The sequence below is a fragment of the Dinoponera quadriceps genome, unplaced genomic scaffold, assembly GCF_001313825.1.
Source record: "Dinoponera quadriceps isolate SergipeBrazil2010 unplaced genomic scaffold, ASM131382v1 scaffold1352, whole genome shotgun sequence".
NCBI classification, from domain to species: Eukaryota; Metazoa; Arthropoda; class Insecta; order Hymenoptera; family Formicidae; genus Dinoponera; species Dinoponera quadriceps.
Window position 1 is genome coordinate 541,746 of NW_014555567.1, and position 24,132 is coordinate 565,877.

General features: G+C 47.9%; 1 protein-coding gene and 1 long non-coding RNA gene across 2 annotated transcripts in view; one reads left to right on the forward strand and one right to left on the reverse strand.

Moving 5' to 3' along the window:
* LOC106744685 overlaps window positions 1-24,132 on the reverse strand; it is a 178,081-nt gene that overhangs the window by 126,234 nt on the left and 27,715 nt on the right. The window contains exons 2-3 of the mRNA XM_014619639.1: window positions 12,326-13,067; window positions 10,991-11,411 (exon numbers count right to left, since the gene is read on the reverse strand). Of these exons, the coding sequence (XP_014475125.1) occupies window positions 10,991-11,327 (337 nt within the window). The 5' untranslated portion in view covers window positions 11,328-11,411; window positions 12,326-13,067. The remainder of the gene's footprint in view (window positions 1-10,990; window positions 11,412-12,325; window positions 13,068-24,132) is intronic.
* LOC106744686 overlaps window positions 1-24,132 on the forward strand; it is a 116,462-nt gene that overhangs the window by 24,932 nt on the left and 67,398 nt on the right. The window lies entirely within an intron of this gene.

Sequence of the window (24,132 nt, forward strand, 5' to 3'; positions counted from 1 at the left end):
TTATGGACAGGTGTTATGGATGGTGGTGGTGTTTTCTCCGCTCGCGTTTCTGAAAGGAGCGCGCGGTCGCCCCCTCCCTTCCGGGGTTACGTTCCTCTTACTTAAGATCTAGATTCCAGGTATAAAGACGGTCCTCGAAATTATGTACATTGACTACACTCAAATTATTCAAGCCGCCCTCTTCTCCCCCTATAACGATTCAGGCATCTTGGCTCTTTTGTATGTAAATCTTCCCGACCGCTCGCGTCATGCTAACGATACAGCTGCTCGTAGGGTGGGAACGGAGACTTCATCGAGGACTGTAGAACACACACGAAGAGTATCTTTGCTTGGTATATCGTGTTTACGTGTTTACGTCGTTACAACTCGCTCCTTATATTTAATATTTAATTACCGGGACAGTTTTTATAGAAGATACATTTTTAGAATGTTTTAATCAAACGCTACGGCCCGTTAAATTGAGCATGAGAAATTGAAGTTGTCAACAAAAGTATAGCAATATTTCTCGTTTAGAGTGCGAACAAGCGATATCATTTCGACGTTGCGGGGATCTTATAAACTACTTATCCGGTTTACTTCAAATTTTGACAGAATCTTCCAATTGATACAATCTGAAGTGCACAGGGATTTTACGATATATTAAATACTTTTCTTATCAACATTTTTAACACGAAATTTTTGACCGATAAACGAGCCTTTTCTTCAAGTGCTCACCATTTTCACTAAAATCCATTCTTGGAAAAATTTCTATATATTTCTTTAGATTATATCATGTAGAAAATAAATATTTTTAGTATCGTGGCCTAGGTCACACTGGATGCCAGAACCTGGCAACGTCGATTGGATTAATGTCGTCAAACGATCTTCGGTACAACGCCTCCACAGCCGCCATTTTGTTCTTGACGAGAAGTTAAAAAATATTATTTTATTCTTAAAATGTCAGCCTTATAACAGATTTTTCATTTACTTCATTGTTTGGCCAACGAAAATTCCCAAAATCACCTATCTTTTTCGGACTGTCAGGGTGTGGTGTGAACCTCTTAATGAAGTCACAGAATGACATTGGCTGTTTCATTGTCAAAGTGTGGTAAGCATGACAAACAGCGAGTCTCTGCGAGTCGCAGATTCCGCAGACTAACAATTAACGCCTGAGTGTTGTTCTAACTCTATAAATTAGCGCTCGAGTCCGAGCGAAATCATTTCCACCCGAACTGTTATTCGCATCGAGGAGTCTCGATATCTGAAATTGTGGTAACACAGTCGCGTCGAAAAGCGAATGGAATTATTATGCACGATGGAAGTTGGGGGAGGGGACTACCGAGCTGTGCGACCCGTTGATAACTCGGCAACAAAAGTCTCGGGGCCGCGGAGGGATTATATATGGGGAGCAACATCAAAGTTACCGGCACAGTTATGTTATCGTTCACTATCCTCTACCCGCGATTGCACCACCGCCGCCGCGAGCTGTGTTTTCTCTCGGAGGCATTGCGCCAGGCTATCTGTTGGTGAAAATTTCAATACGGCGTTCGGAATATAACTTAGTTGCCGGCCACATCGATCCGCGGTCCGCGTGCGACGCAGTGCGCGCCTTGCAAAACGCGTCGCTCTTTTGAAATTCGGCATCACTATGTTACCGAAATCGTACAAAAGACCCCTTCAGCCACAAAGGACCTCCTCGCAAAAGCGCACACTTCCAGTATTTTATTACACGATTTCCCGAATATCGCTGATGCGTAATACGAGAATTAATGAAAAAGTCATAGAAACGACTCACGAATTTTTTGACGTCACTCTTTGATCTCTCGCTCGCGACGTTGCCTCCTAGAGAGATGTCGGATGCGAGCACGTGAGTTTCCGGGATTTTGCATTGTGTCATCCTTACAACGGGCGATAACGTCAACCTCGTAAGGAATTAGAATTCTGTGCTTTGACCGTGTTTTACACCCCTTATTAGCTCAACTGACGTACAAAAACGAAGCGTTAATAAAGAAGATAAAAGATAAATCATATCTCCGTGTTTGTAATGTTGTGTGTATATTTTTCCTTAATTTTTTTCAAAATTAACATTGATTATTTAGATAGTTAAATAAAATTGTGGAAAGATGTTTCTTTTTTTTTTCAGCAAATAATAAACTTATGTAGAAGTCGAATTGTCAGGCACCGCTCTGTGCCACGATATACACAGATATGTAAACATCCCACACAGCAAACTATCAGTAACGTAACATCAATGTTATACAATTTCCTACACAATAATGTAACTGTTATACGCAACACACGCGTTATATTATATTTACATTGTCGAGTGAGAAATTATAACATTGATGTTGTGTTAGAGTTATGCTGGGGTGATGATGCTTGACTTGAAAATTTCTAAACCGGTACTGGAATGCGTAATGGTCGCCTTTGTACTTCTTCACAAATGCGAAACGCGTGACGAGATGAGCCGCATATATCCGTCGCAGTGTCGTTCGCGGTAACGTCCGCAGCTTTGCGTTCTTGAATTTGACACGCGCGAGAAGAAGAATTACCTGAGCGGAAACTGGTTCTCATCTCAACATCGCGCGACGGTTCGTCCGCTCCCTGAACCGAACGTAGTCCTAGGGAAAAATCTGACCTCGGGGGGTGTTAAATAACCACCGCCGTATACACACCCGTCCGTAATCTCCAGCGTGTAGCGCCATCGCGTTCTTGTCGCGCGGAATATATGTTTAATATAAAAGCGGACGCTAAATTTTCGTAATACCTGGCATTTACGCTGTACAACGCGGCGTGAAAATAAAAAGAAATTATAGCAATGGCCGGATCATGGTGCTTAGGAGCCCCCGCGCGAAAACTAGCTTCGAGATTGTCTCTCTTTGTATAGAATGATACAGGATAATATGAAAAATTTTATATCGAGCATGGGGAAGCGTTAAAAATGATGATTTTCAATACAATACAACCGCGCGACGGAGTCATAGAATGACTGGCATCATACCGCTGACGTCTCTCATTAATTTACGTATAAAAGTTAATTAAGTGCGTATAATAAATCGAATGTGCGACCAATGTGAGAGCCGACTCAACGATGTGATGAAAAACGCATGTGTCAGTGATCACATTTATTTATCGTGACATCGGTCAGATGATTTTTAATTAAGCTTTCGAACGATGGACGGGAATCGGCGCGGCAATCAACGTGGACGTGTTAATCTCTTAAAAAACATTTGAAATATTTGCAACACTCGGAGTCTCGTTTATGTCGATATGCAGATGACGCGGCGCGTCCACATAACGACGCGCCTTAACGTGCGACAATTTACGAACACTGCGTCGCCCGTACAAAGCGCGAGCGACCTAAACCTCTAATATGTATGAACCGTGGGAGGATTTTGGCCGGGAGCCAATCATAGTGCGGTGCCTCTGTATCGTATCTGTTAGCACTATCAAATGTCGCACGGTACTCCGGGCCAGCATAAACCTAGAATTCTCGCGCGTATGTATGGACTCATCATCATCTTGTTGCCGAACGCGGTGTATGCTCGGTGTGTGCCTACCTAATTAACGTCGATTTGTTGTCCACCGTCTCTGTTGACACATAGGTGGGCATTGTTAACGTCACCGGTCATGACAGAGGCCCACTAACACAACCGTTGGTACTATGCAGAATTTTTATGAGAGAGATCGATGTCCTCTGCATACTCCGCGGGAAAATGTATTTAATCAGATTTATAAATTAATGAAAATTTACAGACCTTAACTTCTCGCTCGTACGCCGAGAAAAGCGAGAGAAAAGTTTCTATTATTATTCAGCGTTTTCATCAAAAAAATATCCCTGAACTACGGGAAATGTCCGAACAAAAATATATGTGAAAAATACATGAGAAGTGCTACTCCGTAGTTAACGATGTTTGTCGATATTTAAATCATTGCGTTGCTTGGGGCAACAATAGTAAATATTAATTATAATGTTCCACGTTATGTCATGTGTTTCAGTTATTCACGTATCAAACGTGTCAACCCGACTCGTTGTAGAATTCTCGGCGAGCCATATTTCGCAATAATTTAAATTATCGACTAACGCCATCGATATCTACCGACTATCGCGCGGTGTATCGCCGCCGGCGCGACGTATCGCGCGGTGTATTCACCGAAGTTCTCGAAACTAGTCCAGACGCCGATAAAAAGCCGTTGCGGAGTCAAATCTTAACCGATCCAATAATTTCGTTGTATCGGCACAACACAGTGAATGATCTCCTGTGTCGAGCAGCGAACGAGCAAGTTAATAAACGCAGTTTTAAAAACGGCCGCGAAAAGCGTACGTCTCGAAATAAGTTTGAGCCAATTTAGAACGTTCCGTACTGTAATTGCCTCAATCGCGGACGCCGTCGCGCCGCAGGAAATCAATCCGCTCCCGGCAGTGGAAAGCGAAGGAAGTAGAGCTTGATGATAACAGAGGCCCCCGTCAAAGGTCTCGCGCCGTTATTACAAAGGAATCTTCACGGTTGCATTCAGCCTCCCAAGGTATTGGGAGTACCGAAGTATTGATCCCTCTCCGATCTGTATAACACTGACGCGATATCAATAGCATCGAGTGAGAAAGCTATTTTGGAGTGAAGGAGTGCATGCGAGAAAGAGAGTGAGAGAGGGTGGGAGGGGGGCGGTGGAATTGCAGAAGATGGAAGGAGGATAACCGAGAAACTGTTATTTACGTCGAGGAAAGTCGAAGTCACACCAAGTCGACGAGTAGGCCTCTGGCTCTCATCTTTTTTTTTCTCCGAATACGTTATCGGTCCCCTGTAATTTTCTAGATACATGATTTTCCCATTTTCCGCCAACGGAGCGCATCGGACGATCGGCGGCCGCTGGAGCCAGGAAAGTCGTATAAAGTTACAAGATCGAGTTTTCCGCTAAGAGCGCGCGCACCACCGCGGATTAAATCCGCAATATCGTCACAAGCTAATCGTTTTAGTTTTCGGACGCGTTTTAATCGCCTCAAAAGTTTACCGGCCATTAAATACTTGTTTGGGAGTTCGTGATCTGAAGTTTGGGCGCGACCTTCAATTAGGGGGATTACCGGCATTAAACCGCCGCCGGTCTAAACTACCGGTTGAAAGATTCCAGTGGGACAAATTTTGTGTCAGTGATAAAGAAAAAAAAAATTCGAGCGCGCAGCAACTCGTGTGACACTGAAAAACGCTTCAAGTTCGCAGATTAATCCCTCTTCGTCGAACACTTCGATTATCTACGATTATTTAATTGCGATCTCAAAGTTATCTAGCAAATATCATATAGAGAGCGTACTTGAAAAAATAACGTTATTTAAGAAAACAGGGAACGTCTCTGTAACCTCCTTTTCGTCGGGAGAACGCCTTTCTCCATTTTCTCGACTCTCGTCCGATGAGCCGCACGAAATGACTTTCTATATAATATCGTTGAAATAATAGGAAGCGGTATATCTTCGACAGCGCGCCAAATCCGGAGGTAACGAGACTCCCGGTCGTTTCGAGGCCCAACCTAAGTGACCACCATCGTCTTTGTAATCGTCACCGGCAGCGTCGGGGATTAATCTTCTTGATGAAAAGACGCGGATATCGCTCGGTGAACGGAATGAGATCACGGTGAGCCGAACTTTTCCCCATCTTGTATCGCGAGACTTTCCATTTAGTGCTAAGTCCCGCTAAGTTTTCTACGGCGCGCGATCGTGTACTCGTTTCGATTTTATTCTCATACTAAGGGTAGCCATTCTCTCTCTCTCTCTCTCTTTCTTTCTCTCCCTGCTTTTATCTCTCGAACAACTTTCGCTTCACCCGCACGCTATGAACTTTTCACCACCAAATAAAAACAGCGACGTTGACTGCATTGTGCAAAGAGCAGCGCAAGTACCGAACAAAAGTCGCCGTGAGTCTCTTCGACATTTTCATCCGCGTTGCTTGAACGCAAACCTAATCCTCCAATTTGTGTTTCATCCACCGGCTATCTCACGATGCTATGATACTAGTGCAATTACAATTCGCGCCTAATGCGGCATGTGCATTATCGGACGCGGGTATTTGCATATGGTACCGCGTGATTTCCCTCGAATCGTCATTTTGTCGTATTTCGTGCGAGCAATGCGATTAACGCCGTGCACTGTGCGTAGAATGCTTCGAGTTATAAATCTCGAGTAAAACACGCGGCGTTAATTTCAGAAAAACGTATCGAAGAAGTGATACCGAAGTACAGATATTCCCTTCCTTTATTTCTGTCTCATAAATTCAAACCTATCTCGAGGCATAAAATATCAAAAATAATGGCAATGCAACGCAACGAGATTGATTACACTGAGAATAAAGTACCTGAAAATTTATTTATGTGCAACTTCTGCGAAATAAACCTTATATCCCACAGATGATAAACTTTTAAGTGCTTTTTCCTCAGTGTAGAAAAATACGCATAAGACATTGCATATTTGCCGTTTATCCTGTATCACACGCGAATTAGGCTATTTGACCGCATCTTACACGATAATAATAATATTAATCATGAATACGCATGTAATGTTATTAGCGGGTATATTAATAAAGTTTCACGCTCTTTGTAATTTCCATGGCGGATGGTAACGGAATAAACAGACAAGCCTGGCATCTGGAAGCAAATTGCAGAGAAAAGTGCTTTACCCCTTTATCAGGGTCGTTACCGTGACTCTCGCGAGGCGCATCGCCGCTCGTATTATGCATACACACTCACACCGTGCGCCCGTAAATTGTACTTTTCTTCCGATAGAGCGGTCAGGGAGAGTTAGTTTAACGCGATAACAGCAACATTCTGTCGCGCTCCCATATTTCGTCAGGCTTTACTTTATCATAATTTATTTCATCAGGATAAAAAGTATATGCGTGGGCAAATCTTCCTCCCGGTAAAATTCCGGCTCTACTCGCGAATATGAAATATCGCCGCAATTCAAGTTCCGTCGAGTCTCGTTGCGGCTGTTCTCGAGCCGCGTTGTTATCCACGGAAATCCCCTATTCCGCTGAAAATTACTCGATCGAATTCAGCGTTCTCTTGAGGGTATGCACATCCACCGAAACGACTGCCGTCCCAGCAGCGAGAGGCGGCCAACTATGAACTGAGAGACGATATCCGTAGGTGGGCCCGGCTTAACGTCGCCGGCACAATACCGTTCGTGTTTCTCGAACTGCGTCGGGAGCAGCGAGTCCGAACTCGCCCGCCTATTTGCCGGTAGACACGTAACAAACACATAACTCCGCTCCGCCGAGAGTTACCGGTGCAATTGTCGCACGAGCGTATGTGCAACCCCGGCGACCTCGGAGTTCGCGCGCATGCAAGCGAGCGAGTGCACGAACGAACGAACGAATGGACGGAAGGAAGGAGCGTCTTCCCCGTAGACGACGTCCGTCCACGCGAACTTCCGCGGAACGCCGTAGTTGCCCGGCGCAATTTCTTGCGAGCGCCGGAAATTTCCGGGCGAGCCGCGCGTATCGCGCGGGAACGTGTAGTTTGTTCTGAACGACGTCATACTGACTTCAACGGGAAAAGTTGGCGGACGGACGGGGCCAGAAAAAGCCGTCGCGGTGGAGGACGTACTCGGCAGTTTAGGTTGATCAACCCCGCGTTAGGTATCCCTGTCTCTTATAGCAGTCTTATAGCGGAGGAAAGATTACGGCCGGGAGATTAAGCTGTCTGTTGTATCTGACGTTACGGTCACATGCGCGTGCTGTTGACGGCGGTGTCTCTCATCGGGATGATGCCCGCTGGGAAAACGGCGAAGCTCCGTGATTTAGCGAAATATCCGCACCGGCGCTACTTCAACATTATTGTTCGATGTAAGCCAATTAGCGCGCGAAATCCTTCGAGCGAGGTAATTTTTTCTTTGAGCAAACGTAACAGGAATGTATGGATATTTTGCTTTCGAACCTCTAACCCTTCCTTTCTCCGCATATCTGACCCGGTTCTTCCCATCGACTCCCTGACTCCGGTGGAAAATATTACAGTATCGACGTATGGATATATTTAAAGTTTCTCCGAAGACATTATTCGCTGGAACATTTTCCGCGATAATTTAAATCACACGTACGTGTCAGCGTCAGTCGAGACGCGTTTCGGCCCGGCGCTCTTTAATTCTCGTCGCGATCCGCTCGCGAATATTCCGCTTAACAAAGAGCGCTCGGGAAAGCACTTCTCCCGGCGGCGGTTTTTATCAATCCCCCTCTGGTACTACGCGCCCGTAATTAGGTCAAGAGAATGGAGGTGCCTACCAATCGGCTCGGCCATTATCGAAATCCGTTGCTCGTAAATTTCCAACGATACTATCGACACTCGGCCGGGACGGGCGACTGTTGATCGGTTACATCATCGTCGTTCGTCGCGTCATCATTGGTGTAGGAGGAACTCGAGGTAAGGTTAGGTTCTCTCTCTCTCTCTCTCTCTCTCGTGCTTTACGATCGAAGATATTACGTCCAAGTTCGCAACGATCGCTCGGCATCGCCGACGATTACGTATCGTCGCGCAACCATTTAACGACGATCTTAATTTTACACCGGCATCGCCTGCAATACCTGGCATCTCCTTCTCTCACGATGTATCTCTTGGTATCTCTCGGAATAACCGGGACCACCGTTAACACTTATATAAGTACCTTCGCATCGGCGTAATGAAATTTAAGTCTTCGATCTTACGGCTCGAGAGTCCGGTAACAAATTCCGAACTACGTTGTCCGCCTTCTTAGGTGCACTCGAAGATGAGTCAAAGCGCGTGTTATATTGCCTCGAACGCCGCTACTAGCCGCTATTCCCGCTAATGACGTCGAAGTTCGCCGCCGGGAACCCTCCCGGCTACGTCGTAAAGCCCTGGAACACTGGTTTTCTGCCCCATTAGGTCTCGGAACCTTATTATAAAACTTTAAGGTTTTAAGGATATAATTAACGAAGAATGTTCTCCCCTTTACGACTCCTCGTCGACGGACGAAATAAACAGCAGAATGTACATCCTCCCTTTTCTTGATTGATTTCTGTCTTGAGTAACTTTTGGCGTCGCTTCGCGATTAAAAATTCTCAAGTTTTCTCTCGCTCGGAAACTCTGTCTCTCTCGCTCTCTCTCCCTCCCTCCCTCTCTCTCTCTCTCTTTCTCTTTCTCCCTCTCGCGGACACGGTTTCTTTGGATCGTCATTTCTCGTATTTCTACGCTGGAGAACTGCTGGATTTCGAGGTGTTGTCACCGAACATAAAATTAGAAGGTAAATAAACAATCGATAATTTTACCCCCATCTCTATGTTTAGCTCGGTTACTCGGTGGATATTATCAGCTGGTAATTATTAACAGGGTGCGCGCTCTAGGGATGAAACCAGGGACGCGTAGCGAGTGGAAAAGATTAATATAGTTGAAACGGAGTCGCCGAGACGTGTCTTATCACGGCACCTGCAACGCGCTTTGATAAATATCTCGTTCGCCTTGAACTGGAGTCCCGCGACGTCACGACGATAAAACGAAGGGAGAGAGAGAGAGAGGGAGAGTGTGTGTGTGTGTACATCTGTCGTTTAATACTTTAATACGCCTCCTGATCAAGAGATGCAATATCGCCGGATAGGTCGCCGCGTAACACAGAAACGCGGGTCTTCTTCGTGCAATGGATGTCACGGAACAAAGAATACCTTCGTATTCGGAGACGTAGCAGACGGTGTCCGTGTGCGAGCGCCGGCACGATATCCAGCTGGCGGAATTATAGACGTGAGGTCGCGATAAAGGCGGTCGGGAAACGGCGAGTGGGAAAGATTGTACTCGGCCGAGGGAAACTCGAAAGAGAGAGAGAGAGAGAGAAAGAGGGAGGGAGAAACAGAGAAAGAAGCGCAGGCTGGTCGCGAACGGCGGACGAAAGGCGCGCTGCTTTTCGTAAAGCGGGAAGATTAAAAAAGCGCCCGCTCGCGAGGATAAGTATAAAGCGGTACGCGGGAGCGCTTTTCTAAGTGAAAACCCCGCTTCTTAGAGACGCGAACGAGAATTTACGGCTGTTTATGGAGTGTAATAAGTTACGCGCGAAGATTGGAAAGTACGAACGCGCGCGCGCGCGCGAGCATTCCGGGGCCTGGTTTTTACAGCTCGCGCAGCTAACGCGAAAAAGCACCGCGGAATACATTCCGCGATATCAACGACAAATAACGCGCGTTGCGCGACGACGACGACGACGACGCGCATTGTGCGCTCCGTTGTCGAGGGCCGCGCGAAACTGCCGCGTTGAACGACTCGACGACGGCCACTTCGTGATCGTCGCTACGAGAGAATTCGCGCAATAATAAAAATTAATGGCTCCCGCGGTCGGTTTATTCGCACCTTCTTTCCCCCCTCGTCGTTTGCATCCGCGCTCTACGCGTACCATTACATAATTCCGCATTGCCGCAGTCGGCGAGCGTAGCATCGCCGCGCGCGACGAAGGACCATCCGGCTGGCTGAATGGAAAATGGCCAGCAGCTTGATATTACAGTCTGCCCGCGCGATCTTATACCGCGGGCACGACTTTATTCCCGGAAATACGTACGAGATACGAGGTCGCTTTGTAAATCCGCCCGTACTTCCGGGGGATTTCCGAGGGGAAGAAAGAGAAACGGGATTTATTACATTTATCTTTCGCAATCGATCTATCCTGGGGCAAGAAAAAGCGTAAGACACACAAGCGCGCGTAGATCTGTAGACCGATCTGGCATAAGCGAATGCTGCGACCGACGTCGAGCGAGGAAGCGCGCGATCGATCGACCGCTCGAACGAATTCCACGCGCGATGCAACGTGCAATCTGCAAGTCTCTGTATTCGACTGAGGACTTTAAAAGTGCATCCCTCGTTATATATCTGAGATCCCAGGGAGAGAGTCGGGTCGTTTCCGACTCATGCTCGAGCAAAGGAGAGGACGCGCTCTCACAAGACGACGAACCTCGGGGCACCGCACGGACAGTCGCTCTGTCAGAGCTAAGTCGTCCGGTCGTAGCGGTCACAGAGAGGACAGAGTAATCGCACTCACCGGACTGTGTTCTGTGCGCGGGTGCGGCGGGTGCGGGCGGGACCAATCCGGTGATGCTGCAAAGCGTCTGTCCGCTGCCGTACTTGAGAGCCCTGCAGTGGCACGGTGTGGTGGGCGTCGTCAGCCCTTCGTTACCCCTCACAGCCCCGATCACCGAGATCTCGTCCAACTCGTGTCCACTGTCGTAGTGGCAGAGCCGGGTCGCACTGGTACTGGCCCCGCCGCCGCCGACGCCGCTGTCGTCCCCGGCACCGGCGTCGGATCGACCGCCGCCGGCGCCTCTACCGCCGGTTCGGCCCCTAAGCGACTGCACCAGCCGCTTGGCGCCCGAAGACATTCCACGGAGGTGATCCAGCCTTCCGGTCTTTGTTTCCTCTTGTTCTTGCCGAAACCGCCCGAGTACGCGCTCGGGGATGTCCACCTGCAAATTGCGCGCGCGTTTCTTTACTTTCTCCAGTCATAACGGTGAAGTATATCAAGTCAAATGTGAGCTATATGAATTACACGAATGAAATCATGAACAATTGGAGGAATGAACAAACAACACGCGCTCTGAAGTGGGATAGTCGGTGGGTCGAACGACGAGCTAGGGGAAGCGGCGGCTGACTATGCGCGATCCGTGACTACTTGGCCGGGCGAAAGGTACGAATGGTATTTCTGACGGACGAATCACCCGTAAAATTGAAAGCCGCCGGCTCGCCCGGGGGCCGTGTAACAGTTCGGTTGGCGCGAGATAAAAATTTGCCTATTCCTATTTTCCCCGGCGGACGTACATGATAAATAGTCAGTCCGACGCATATATCTCCTTTAGTTCACTCTCTCTCTCTCTCTCTCTCCCGCCTTATCGATTTTGACCGTGAAGCAGCGTGCGCTTCGAAGGATGATGCTTTCTGATAACGTATGAGAGACCGTCCACGATCTCCGCGTGCACGTCGCGCGCGCGTAAGGCGAAAGGCGGCGGAGGAAAAATCCGGACGTTTCGCGTATCGAGGCGATATTCCCGCAAATAATTCACACTACGCGTTCGTTCTGACGTAAATCCGGAGGGGACGAAGTGCTGGAAACTCGGTGAAACATCACAGCAGATTAAGAGATCACCGACTGTATACTGTGCACACACATACGGAGCACTCGCACACTCTCGGTGACGGGGATGAGGTACGACGACCCTTAACGTCATCGGAGTTTAACCCTCGCGCGATTACGGGGGTTAAAGAGCAGACGTTAAAGGTCGTCATCGCGTCTCGCGTCCCTCCGCAATAAGAACCGATAAGCCGGATGTCTGGAATGAGGGAGTGGGGGCGATACCCGTTCGAGGGCGATAGCCGCACTTACCACGTGGTGATAGCCGCCCCGCAGTGGTAGCTCTGCTCGCTGCCTCGGCTACGTATACCACTAACGGTAGCGCCGCATAGCACGACCGCGACCGGTGTCACCGAGCGTCGTAGCACATGATCGCTCTTCTCTCGATCCCCCGGTAGGACACCGATGTATCCGGCGCGCACTTACGGCACTTCGCGTTTTTCCGCCGGTCACCGAACGCGCTACTCGATTGTTGTTACTCGAGCCGGCCGAGCGTCCGGGCGCGCCAACAACAGGAATAACGACGACGACGATGAGGTCCAACCGAGGGTGCAGTTCGCGCAACGATCGACGGCATGCCACGCACGCACGCTCACGCGCTCACCAACGAGAGGACGACGACGAGTGCACGCGAGTGGTAACACTTTTTGCGAACGAACGTGATCGATAGGCGTAGGACGAGGGACGCGTCGCTCGGCCCGCGGTCGTCCGCGACCGTCCCGTCGAGCGACATGCCGCGACGTTCGCGAGAACACGCGGCGCTCACCCACGCTGTCCGTTCCTCGCGGCCGGAGGATGCCCGATTGACGCGCGGAGACCCTCTTTAAGGGACGGCCGACGTGCAACAAGTGTCTCGAGCGACGGCACTCGTCTCACGTGCTACTGCGCTCTCGCCTACTCCACGTTCAGCCACTCGGCGACACGCTCTCCCGATACTCTTCGTCCGATCGGCCGACGGCTGGAGTCTTCGAACGATGTAACAACGTATCGGTATCTGAGGAGAACAGAGAAAGAGAGAGAAAGAGACCTCGGTTATTCGCTGCTTCGAACTCTGTGTATATGTGTGTGTGTGTGTGTGTGTGTGAGAAACGGGGGAGATCACACTCACCAAGAGAGAGAGAGAGAGAGAGAGAGATTGTTCGAACGCTCGTTTTCGCGAGTATAATGCCGACGTGTTAAGCGCGAGCGTGAGATCGGGTGGTAAGCGCGGCGCGGAATTTCCCCGAGCCCTTCGCAAGGGATTCGCCTCTTTAAGGCGTGAAACACTCGACGCTGATGGAGAAGTAATGGGTTGGAGATTAGGACACGCGGCCCGCCGAAATTGCTAATATCGATTATGCCAAACCTCAAGCGTGCCGGCCGGGTTCATATGTTCGTTACGCTCAGGTTAATCTCGAGGGAATTAGAGTGGCAAATGGGCCGTAATGGGCCGACATATCTCAAACGGACACTCCACTTGTTCGCAATGCGATGCTTTCTACACGCGATTCGTCTTGCGCGTATTGCCAAAATAATCAGCAACAAACTATATCGCAATAATAAACGCGGCGGGATTCGTCATCTCGTGAGAGAAATGTCTTCGGAAGCGCGATCGATCGGACTTGCGCCAAAGTTTCGACAGGATTTACAGCGACGGGATCTCGCGCGGATGAACACATTAAATTTACGTGTGTCTCAAATGATGATTTCCTCCGTTTCGCGCGATAAAATATGTAACGAGTGCGGGATGGAATTCTCCTCCCCCCCCCTTATTTATATCTCAACTAGTTCCCTTCTCGTCGATACATGCATGTCCGCTGCACGCTGTCGGCTGACGAGATGATGGATGCGTCCTCGCATTAGCTATACGGACGTCGCGCGAGAATGCGAGATGGGAAATATAAAGAGCGAACGCGCCGGAGACGAAAGAGAAAAGAGAGCCGAGAGAGCAAAGAGAGGACGGGCCGAGCGGTGTCTGAATACGACACTGTACTGCTGTCGCGTCTAGTCGACCTGACGTATTATTTTGTCCTATTATTCTCGCGCTGCGCGCAAAAAGGACACTTTGACACCTCGCGCTCGATCGTTTGACGTTGCCACACGAAAGAATGCGCCCACGATATTTCACGTTAACAACACGATGGTGGACGCTCCGCTCTCGCGGAAAAGACCTCCCCTTCCGTCCTATCAATCATGGGTTTTATTCGGCCGTTATCGTTACGGGCATCCTTTTTCCGGGGATTAACCAGAAGAAGCTCAACTAGAAAACGACGACACGCTGATACTGTACCAGTGTGTTACTTCGGGACGATTGTAATGTAGATTATCTTTTATGTTATGCTGCATTGGTTAATTCCTTCACTGTCATACCATTTCCCCTCGACCGGTGACTAAAGTGTCAAAAACAAAAGGTTTTCGAAAATTAATGAAAGTTTATTTCAGAGGGTTTTTGTCGATGCCGATGACGAATTTCAAGTCAAAATTAGAAAATTTTTTGTTACCTAAGATCATGGCCAATGTAGCGAATTTTAATTAAAACTTGTTGTTAGCTTGTAATAAGTGTAGACATTTTTCTCAATTATCTAAATATTGTATTTAATTCATTGCAAACTTGAACGTAACAAAATATCTCATAACGAAAATATTCGAAAACTCGATAGATTCTCATTTTCCCGATAGTTATATTTTTTTTTCCTAAAGCAACATTTGCAAATACGATTTAAAATTCATGTTTAGCACACCCTAAAACCCTTAAACGTATCTTGTTTCAATCATCAAATCGTTTTAATAGTTTTATATAACAAAATATCTTATGGAGAAAATATTTGAAATTCGGAAAATTCTCATTTTTCTAACAACCATATTTTTCCTGAGGTAATATTTTACAAATTGGGTTAAAAAATCGTGTTCAGTCAATATACATTCAAAAAAGACCTAGTTACATTTTGTCTCAGTGATAAAATCACTTTGGGGTTCTAATATAACAAATTATTTCATGAGAAGAAAATGTATTTTTGCGTCAGTGAACGCAAAGTTCAAAATGACGAGAATTCTCATCATCGGCAATCAAGGAGTTAAAACGTCTTACCAGATAAATGGAGTTCAGGCTCGATTCTTAACTGAGACAATATTTTTCGCAATATTCAAGAGAATCAATTAAGGTTTATTTTTATTTAATTAATTATTTTATTTAATTAATTTTAGTTTATTTTATTTAATTAATTAATCAATTGTGGGAATTTTATTGTTATTAAAATATTAATAATTGAGATACAGGGTCGGTTTGATGTGAGTTGTAGATTTTCCACGCATGTTTGAAAAGTTTGATGAACAAGTTGGTGCACAAAATTTATTTATATTGTCATTTATACTCCCATATAAATCTAATAAATGTATTCACGCCAACAACTGCACTTGGCTCTTATTGGCTTTTCCAAATTTTCAGTCATCGTAAATTATCGTGTTACAGCCGGTAGCTGATTGATCGTCGACTCGCTTATCGGGATATTGTTTTCTGAATTTTTCGATCCCCCGGTGAACGATGAATGAAATCGTTACATTAAGACAATACGCACTTTCCGCGTGCGCGCACATGCGCGTTGCCTTGCGTTCTCAAAGATCGATCGGAAAAATAATTAGCCGACGCGACGCTCTTCTTCAACCTGCGGGCGGAGCGTCCGTTCAAATTGATTCCGCGTAACGAGAAACAATGGCTGTCGTATACGGGATGAATATTAGGAATCCTTGCACAGCATCGGATAAATTATGTAGGCAACGAGAGTCTCGTTTTATTGCCGGCAGGGTCGTCGTGCCGCTGCAATCCGGGCGTAAACTCGACGGCTCTCTCATATGGAAATCGTAACTTGAAAGTATAATACGGAAAAAATATCCGCCGGTGGTCCATACTATCAGAGTACGTTTGTTTTAGCTTATCAAAATCCGAAGAAGTGAATCGAGAAGTGTATTTATTTCGGGCAAGAACGCCGAAACGCTGAAAGTTTACGATGTTAAGACGCGCGCGACGTGCAATTCGATAAATCTCCGTTCGGAAAATTCGCTTCTTAAGTGTCGCTTCGAGCATGACGTCCTTTAATTGGCTAATTTTACGTTTCACGGACGGAACGAACGTAAATCCGATCGTCAAATTGGAAACGAGAAAGACGTTTCCGTCCGCTGGAATGGATTTCAGATGAAATTAGCGCGCGACGCGACGCGACTTAACGCGTATAAACATTGTTAAAAATAAACATACAAATATATACGGACAGATTATACAGACGCATATAAATATATATATATATATGTGTGTGTGTGTGTATATGCGTGCAAGTCGCTCATTTGCTCAGTATAAATATCAGAGCGACACTCGCGAAGCAATTTCATTAGTGCTTAATCTTAAATTGCCCCGACGTCTCGCTCGGTGCGTAGCTCTCTGTGCCGCTGCTTTAATCAGAGTGTGCGTCCGCGACGTATATCGCTCGGAAATGCTTTCGTGTACGTAGCTTCATAACGACGCTTACGAGACTCATCTGTCACGGACGTAACGATGCCGCGCAATTTATATGATACCCGTCACGGTGCAAATTGTAGAATATCCCGAAGGATGTCGTCAGAAAGGATTGTCAACGCAGGAGCCCTTATTAAATTGAACACGGTGTTACATTTGCCGTACATCCGGCAATGAATAAATTAAATAAAGTGAAGGGGTTATATCGCGATAATAAGTCCATAACGGGGGATGATTTATGTGTTAATTAAAAGTAACGGTCCAAAATTTTATTATTCTATTACGTCGTTTAATTCACTCGCGAATTTAGTCTATTTATCGATGCAACACTGGCAACGCCCGGGCAAAATCTGTTCGGACTTTTTGCCGAAATTCGCCGAAGATAAATCGCGGACGATACATATTCCCGTTGAAAATATTCCACAATGAAAACAGGATATTTGTTTGCAACGACCGTCATAAACTGCGACTCTCTTCCTCTCCGCCCCTCCCTCCCCCTGGCATTTTTTTCAATTGCGCGTACGCGATCGGCGCGGCGTGATCGATACGGCACATGCGGCGGAATAGTCCGGATGGATTTCCTACGTCGTGGTGTAAAAATGCGAAGACGCGACGAATTTCCCTAACGACGCCGAGCTTCTTCGGAGCTTCTTATAAGCTCTCGCGGGAAAATTCGATGGGCATTAGGAAGGAAATTCTTCGCGGCTTGATAAATGAAAAAATTCCAAAGAAATACGCAGAAACCAGTCCAAGTTCCCCCGTTTCGTAAATTTCTCGGATCAGGCGCGTACGCGGGTCGTTAAAGTGCAAAATTTCATTTCGCGAATTTAACGTACAGTTTCGCCCGGCGGCGCAGAATTACCGCAAGTTTTAGCGCGAGAGTTCAGCTCGCGTCTCGAAGGTGCATCGACCGGATTATTCTGCCGCCACGGCGACTCGTGCACACTCGGCGACTCCAAATAGCAGCGCCGTGTGCTGTCGTCGCCGGCAATAAATGCAGACACTGCAGTTTCTCACTTTACGGTCGGCGCGTTGACGTTAGCGCATTACGCGTCGCCGCCGGTGCGCCGCGGCGTCGGTTGATTGCGACGAATACGCGCGTCGCGATAGATAGAACGACTCCGCACAGTCCGGCGAACTGTGCGCGCGCGCGTCGATGAATTAAAGCCGAAATCTCTCGGCGGACGAAAACAGAAACAGAATCGCGGACAGCCGAGAATACGCGCGCGGGGAATTTTTTATGACCTGTCGATTTCATCGCTAATGGAAGCTCCAATCTTTGCGGATCCACCGATACGCGAAAGGACGTTGGCCATCGACGCGCGCGTCATCATGTAAATGATATTTGCGCGAGTTGCGATCCCTCCCCCGTTCGATTATTCAGAGCTGATAACGCGCCTGATTAAAACGAAAACAACTCGCGAATTAATCTCCAAGTCTGCGGTGACGCTCGTGCGCGGGAAACGCCATTCGGCGGTTTTCTCGCGACTGAAAATAAACACCTGAATTACAACCGCCGTGTAATAAAATGCGGACTGGATAAAAGGCGGGATTTCGGCATTATTTCGCGGGGGCCAAAATCCGCGGCAAAAAACTGGATGAAAGGTTCGCGTGTGTAAAAAAATATCGAAGGCTCGCGCGGAAAGTTCGTGCGCCTTTATTACTCGACGAAGTCGAGTGCGTGCACGCGCGCGTGCAGTCGTATTTTATACATTTTATAACATCGCGTTATATACCCACGGATTGTATTATTCCAAAAATCTGCAATTTGAAGCTGCAAAAAGCTGCGCGCCGTTAGGCAACCGGAAACAGCGGTGGACGCGAATGTTTCATGCACTGATGGATTCCATAATATCTATAAAATAAAAGAGTGAGAAAGGGAGAGGACGGGTGGAAGAGAGAAAGAGAGCGAGAAAAAGAGTGAGAGAGAGAGAGAGATAGAGAAAGGGGAAAAAGAACGCAAAAACATGTATATGGGTTACAAAAGTTAACGACACATTCTGCGTGCCCACTTCGTTTGTCGGGTTTATCGAGTTTGTTAAATTAAACTCGATATTCTGGTCGAAACTTCTCACGCGGCCCGGCTTTTTTACGCATCCGGCCGAACTGTAGCTCGCATGTCAAAAGTCGCATTTTTCAACGGCGCAGATTGCAAAACGAGCGAGAAAAAGCGGAAAAAGCGAGCGAGCGGCCGGAGGGGGGAAGACTAGGGGGGCCGCGCGAATGGAATTCCGCGAAAATCAAATGGAAACGGCCAATGTACCGAGTGAAAAGAGCACGGACTACTCCGCCGGCGCGACGCGTCCAATGTCGACTCCGTTGAATGCCGGTCAAAAGAGAGAGGCTTTAACTCTTTAGCCGCTGTGTACATAGGAGGGGCGAGGGAAAAAAAGCACAGCGTTAAAAGTGCGCACGTTACCGTGGAAAATATTCTCGTGGGAAACTCTCGTTTTTAATCATTTAGACGATTCCGCTTCCCTTTCACGATTGGCTCGCTCGCGCGGAATGAAGACGGCAAATCTGAGCGATCGAATTTTCGTGCGAAATGTGCGCGCGGTGGTATCTTCATCCTCTCTTTGTCGGCGGGACAACGATTCGACGCGCCGCCGCTGCTAAAGAGTTAAAGCTCATCCGCAGTTATTCCGGCTATTTTCCCTCTCCTCCTCAATAAAATCATATTTGCGAAACTCGATTCGACGATCCCTGCTGATACCTGTTGGTTGGCGCGGAACTCTTTGTCGAACATTGCGTGGGATAGGAAAACCTCGGTAAAGAGCTTTTGCCGCGCGCTTCCAGAATGGCTTTGAGCGGGGGCGCGCTGACTTTTTCGCCCACTCGCTCGCTCGCGCGGCATCGTAAGGAAGGCGGGAGGGAATTATCAAGCTGAAGCTCGACGGGATTGTGAAATGAACTCGGAAAACGTCGGGCGAAACGCGACGGAGCGTACGATTGACGCGTCTAATGACGTAGAAAAGTATATTTCGGTCGTGCAAGGTTTAAGCATTATGTAAGCGCGACACCGCGCCGTCAAACTTGCTCACCGCGAGCCGGCCTTAATGTCGCTCGATCGATAGCTCGGAAACTTGAAAAGGTCTTTGCGGCGGCGAAGTAGACAAAATGCAAGTCAAGCCCGGCGCGACACGCGAGATTTATGACCCGGGGAAAGTTCGACGGACGGTTTCGCGCGTCGAAACAAGAAGTATCCCGATCGCGGGCGTACGGATCATTCGACCGGGGGTATAAATTATCCTTATCGCGAGGATACGTCGAGCGTCAGCCGACGAGACCGGCCGAAGAATCGTTTCCCGCGAGAGCCGCCGAGTCGAAGCCGCCGAATCTCTTTCGGACAGACAGAGGGGGATTAAGCGTGCGATCGAACATCGATAATTCACTGCGCCAAGTTTTGCGGGGAGGAGGGATTTCGAAGCCGGTGTGCCTGAAACGGGGCAAGGTGCGCTAAGCCCGTGTTGCATTATTTAGAAGATTCGCTAAGTCCAATGGATCGTTCGGGCGTAGGTACGCGAGGCTTTACACGATGTAATGGGATTATCGCTGCTTATACGTGCCATACGTTGCCGTCATCCAACTACCTGAGACTTTAGACGAACTTAACTTATCAAAGCGACTTTATAGAAGGCCGGGGCCTCGCCGAATTATCTGCAAACTTTCCGCCCGCGAGTTCTAACTCGGCGTAATTCCGTTCCGCCGGTGAAGAAGCGTAATTATTAATAGCGCACCGCGCGTTGCAGAATGCTAAGTATGTTCCTATAATTCATTTTATTGCCCCCTTTTCGCGACATCGAACGCGCCTTCAACTTGCCACGGCGAAGTTGGTTTTCTTCGACGGAGAAATGGTTTCGCTTGTTGAGTGTAATTAGCGTTTCCAGCTTCGTTCCCCTGACTCCTACGCCCTCTCTCTCTCTCTCTCTCGACTAAATCGTAGACCGTTTCTTCGCGGAGGTTCAAGATCTGAGATGAAACAAACGTGAATATTTAACGCCTCGTATCGAGCCATCGATCTTAATTCTCCGCTTCTTTCGTCCGTTTTCTCTATTTATTTCCGTTGGCGAGGCACTTAATAAAATTTATACGATACTGTTGATGGAATGAAATATCGGTATACGTTCGGTCGATGTTGGGGGGCGAAATTTTTCACCTAAGATCGGATACGGGGAGTCAGACCGCCATTAACACAATTACATTAGCTCGGTAACGGAATGGACTGACAATCCGCAACGATTTGGTTTATTCGAGATAGGGAGCGTGAGTAGAAAAGATAAACTAATGCGATTAGGTTCAAGACAACGGAAGCGTGCTAACGATAATGCTAACACAACGGCGACGCTATATACGTATATGTACACACATACACACACTCGTAGGCCCTTATATCCACACACAGATTTGCGTGAAGGCTTTTCGAGCAGATTACTGGTCATGTGGGTCGCGTTCTAAGTAGCCAACCGTTGGCCAGCTTAACGGATTAACCTCTGTAAAACCCTTTGGGATACCGAGTTTATGCGACTGAGACGAAGCTATGACGTTTAAAGACGCATTAGCAACGTATCAGTGAACTCTTCTCTCAATCGCTTCGTTCCGTCAAAGTCGAGGCGATCCGTAAACAGTGGGATCGAGGGACGATAGTCCTATTAATTATACAGCGATAACAATTCATTTCCATTCACTCCGTTTTTAGTCATTCCCGATTTTCACCTCAATGTTCACGATTGAAATCGGAATTTCGATCCTTAGGACGTGGGACGTTTCTTATAGTGAGGACAAAAAATAAAAGATACAGGGGGACATTTTCAGAATAGAGTAAGAGAGAGAGAGAGAGAGAGAGAGAGAGAAAGAGAAGAAAAAAAGAAAGAAGCGCAATTTCGCACTGCGCATTTTTAACAAGCTGAAGGAACGTCGTCGTACCTGCCGGAGACTCCGTTTCCTACCGAGTCGAGTCAATCGCGCTATTACGAACCGCGTTCAACAAGGGTGAACCTGTGACGAGGCTTGTTACGCGTCCCGCGAAATAGCAGGGGGCGAACTTCAAGCCGTAGCGGCAAGCCGCAAAGGCGAGGAAACGGCTAACAAAACAAAGCACACACGCAGACGGCGGCGGGTTCCAGACGACAAAACGGAAGGCTGGCTGATCGGAAAGTAGGTTCTCGTTCCGGACGCCTGCTGGCGCTCCGAATTGTCGCTCCGGCCGGCATCGGTGGTTAATTCCACGACGCGGCCCCGGTCGTTAAACGGGAAAATAAAGTACCGCACGCGCTCGCCCGTGGCTCGCAGTGGCAGCGAAAACCGCATCGGAGCGGCGGCTGCGGAAAATACGCGTCGATGACCGCGTACCGCGGGGAGGGGGAGATTGAGAGGGGAGGCCTTCGTTGCAGGCGACCTGATAATCACCGGCCGGCGAGTCGCCGCTGGATTCTCGCGCACTTTTGTCCGCGAGAGTAAATTCACATCGCCGTAAGTGAAATATGATAATGTCCGTAAAGCGAGCGAGCGCGCGCTCACTCTCTCGCGTGCACGCTACGTTTTGATGGGGATGCCCTTTGACGCACAAAAGCCGCCGCGCGGAGCGACGTTGTGCCGAGACACATTTTGCCGGGAAGCGCGACGCGTAATTACATATTTTTCCACTTACACCCGATGAGCAGGGCGGGACGCAGTTCGTCGTTACACGGCCGGCTTCCTGATATCGCCGGCTCCCTTTATCTCTGTGCGACGGACGAGTCCAATTAACGCACGCCGGTTCCGCGCGTTAATGGCAGCATGACAAGAATGCACGCAATCTGGTTGTCGAAACTTCTGTATCTTCTTCGTGCTCCTTACGGTATATTTACGTTTCAAGACAATTCCAAGTTACACCGTGTCGTGGAATTAATATCACAAGCGAAAGGTTACATTAATCTCTCCGACGTTTTTTGCGAAACGTGTTACTTGACTGAGACAGTCCAGTTAATAATCCGGTCCTAAATTAAAGGTGGTGAGTCTCCGCGTTTGATTCTCGTAAGATTACGAGGCTCTCTCGTATCGAAATTTTGAAACGTTCGCGACTCACGCGTAATGAACGCTCATCACGCCGGTGATAGCAATTGCACCGTTAAATCTTCGACCGCGCACGGAGATGTAGCGGCACCTCGGCTGCATATAAACTGCCAATTACGGCGCGATTGCCAAATACAAACCTAGTTACGGATAGTATCCCGATTCCGGGGAGATTGCGCGGATATAAGGTGGCATACGTATATTCATGCGCAAGTTATATTGCCTGTTTAGCGTATTAGGTCGACTGACGCTGTAACTACGTTAGCCGGTAGATGAGTTATGGGTATCTGTTTCGTGTAACTTCGCGCATTTAAAGCGGCCCTTTATGCTAAAAGGGAAGTCAGTGGGGAGGGTCCGAGAAAGGGGCGTTCGAGGAAGTCGTGCTCGATAACTTGCGTAATAATGCAGCCAATCTGCAGCCAAAAATGTCTGTGCGACTTTCGCGGTAAATAAAACAGACCAGGTGAAACAGGTAGAATTGGTAATGATTTTACAGCCGGTAATAACGTAGACGGACGTAAATATCGTCACTTTCCGAAATTGTCGCGAAACAACGAAACGATCGTATGTATTTTCGTTATAACGTTGCGTTCATCAACTTTTATCATTATAACATTTCATAGGAGATTAACGCGATTTCGAGAAATACCGGTAGAGAAATAGCTTAATTCAAAGTCAGTACAGATGCGCGCAGTAGTAAGCGAGTTATGCAGTTTAGGGTATTTAGCAATCCTCAGGGATTGTTCCAAGATGCTTCGCAACTCGCCGAAACTGTGTCCTACGGATGAAGTTCCGTTGATTCCGTTACCTATCCTCCCCCTCTCTCCCTTCCTCCTTCCCTCGCTCTCGGTCGGTTGTGTTGAGTTAAGGGAAATTAGCGACTCGGCGGTGGTTGGTTTTAAATAGCGCGAGTCGCGATTGATACGTTCCACCGCGGAAACTTCTCGGGCGTTCTTGTTTTAGCCAAGGGTCTGGATGAAATTCATTTCGTCAAAACTCTCTTGCTTTTAATTATGCCGCCGGATATTATCTTCGTATCTATGTTTCTAGTCGCGAACGGACGCGCCAAACTGATGACGGAAGACGTTAGGCGACCGCGAATAGAATTATGTTTCCCCGACGCGAGTCTGTTCTTCCGTGAACCCTGATCGAAATTGAAACGACGTCCTCAGCATTCTTACCCTCTCTCGAGCTCGTGCACTCCGTAATTTGCGAATGGGTCGGGGGGAAAATGATCTCGTCGCTGAAGATATTTCATAAAGACCGAGGTTCAGTTTTCACGCTCGCCGGGGGAGCTTTGACAGGGGATCGCTTTGCAATCAGAAGTTCCTATGGCGATGCAAGAGACGTCAGTGTAAAGGCCGCTGCCGAAATTCCGGACAATATTGGTCGGATTATTCAACCGGCCCCTTGCGAAACTAGAAGAACGTCGATTCGAAAGTTAAAGTGAATATCGCGCACCGCAGAATTTCATCGAGCGCGGCCGACAAACATCGTACATCTTTCATGTTACGTATCGCGC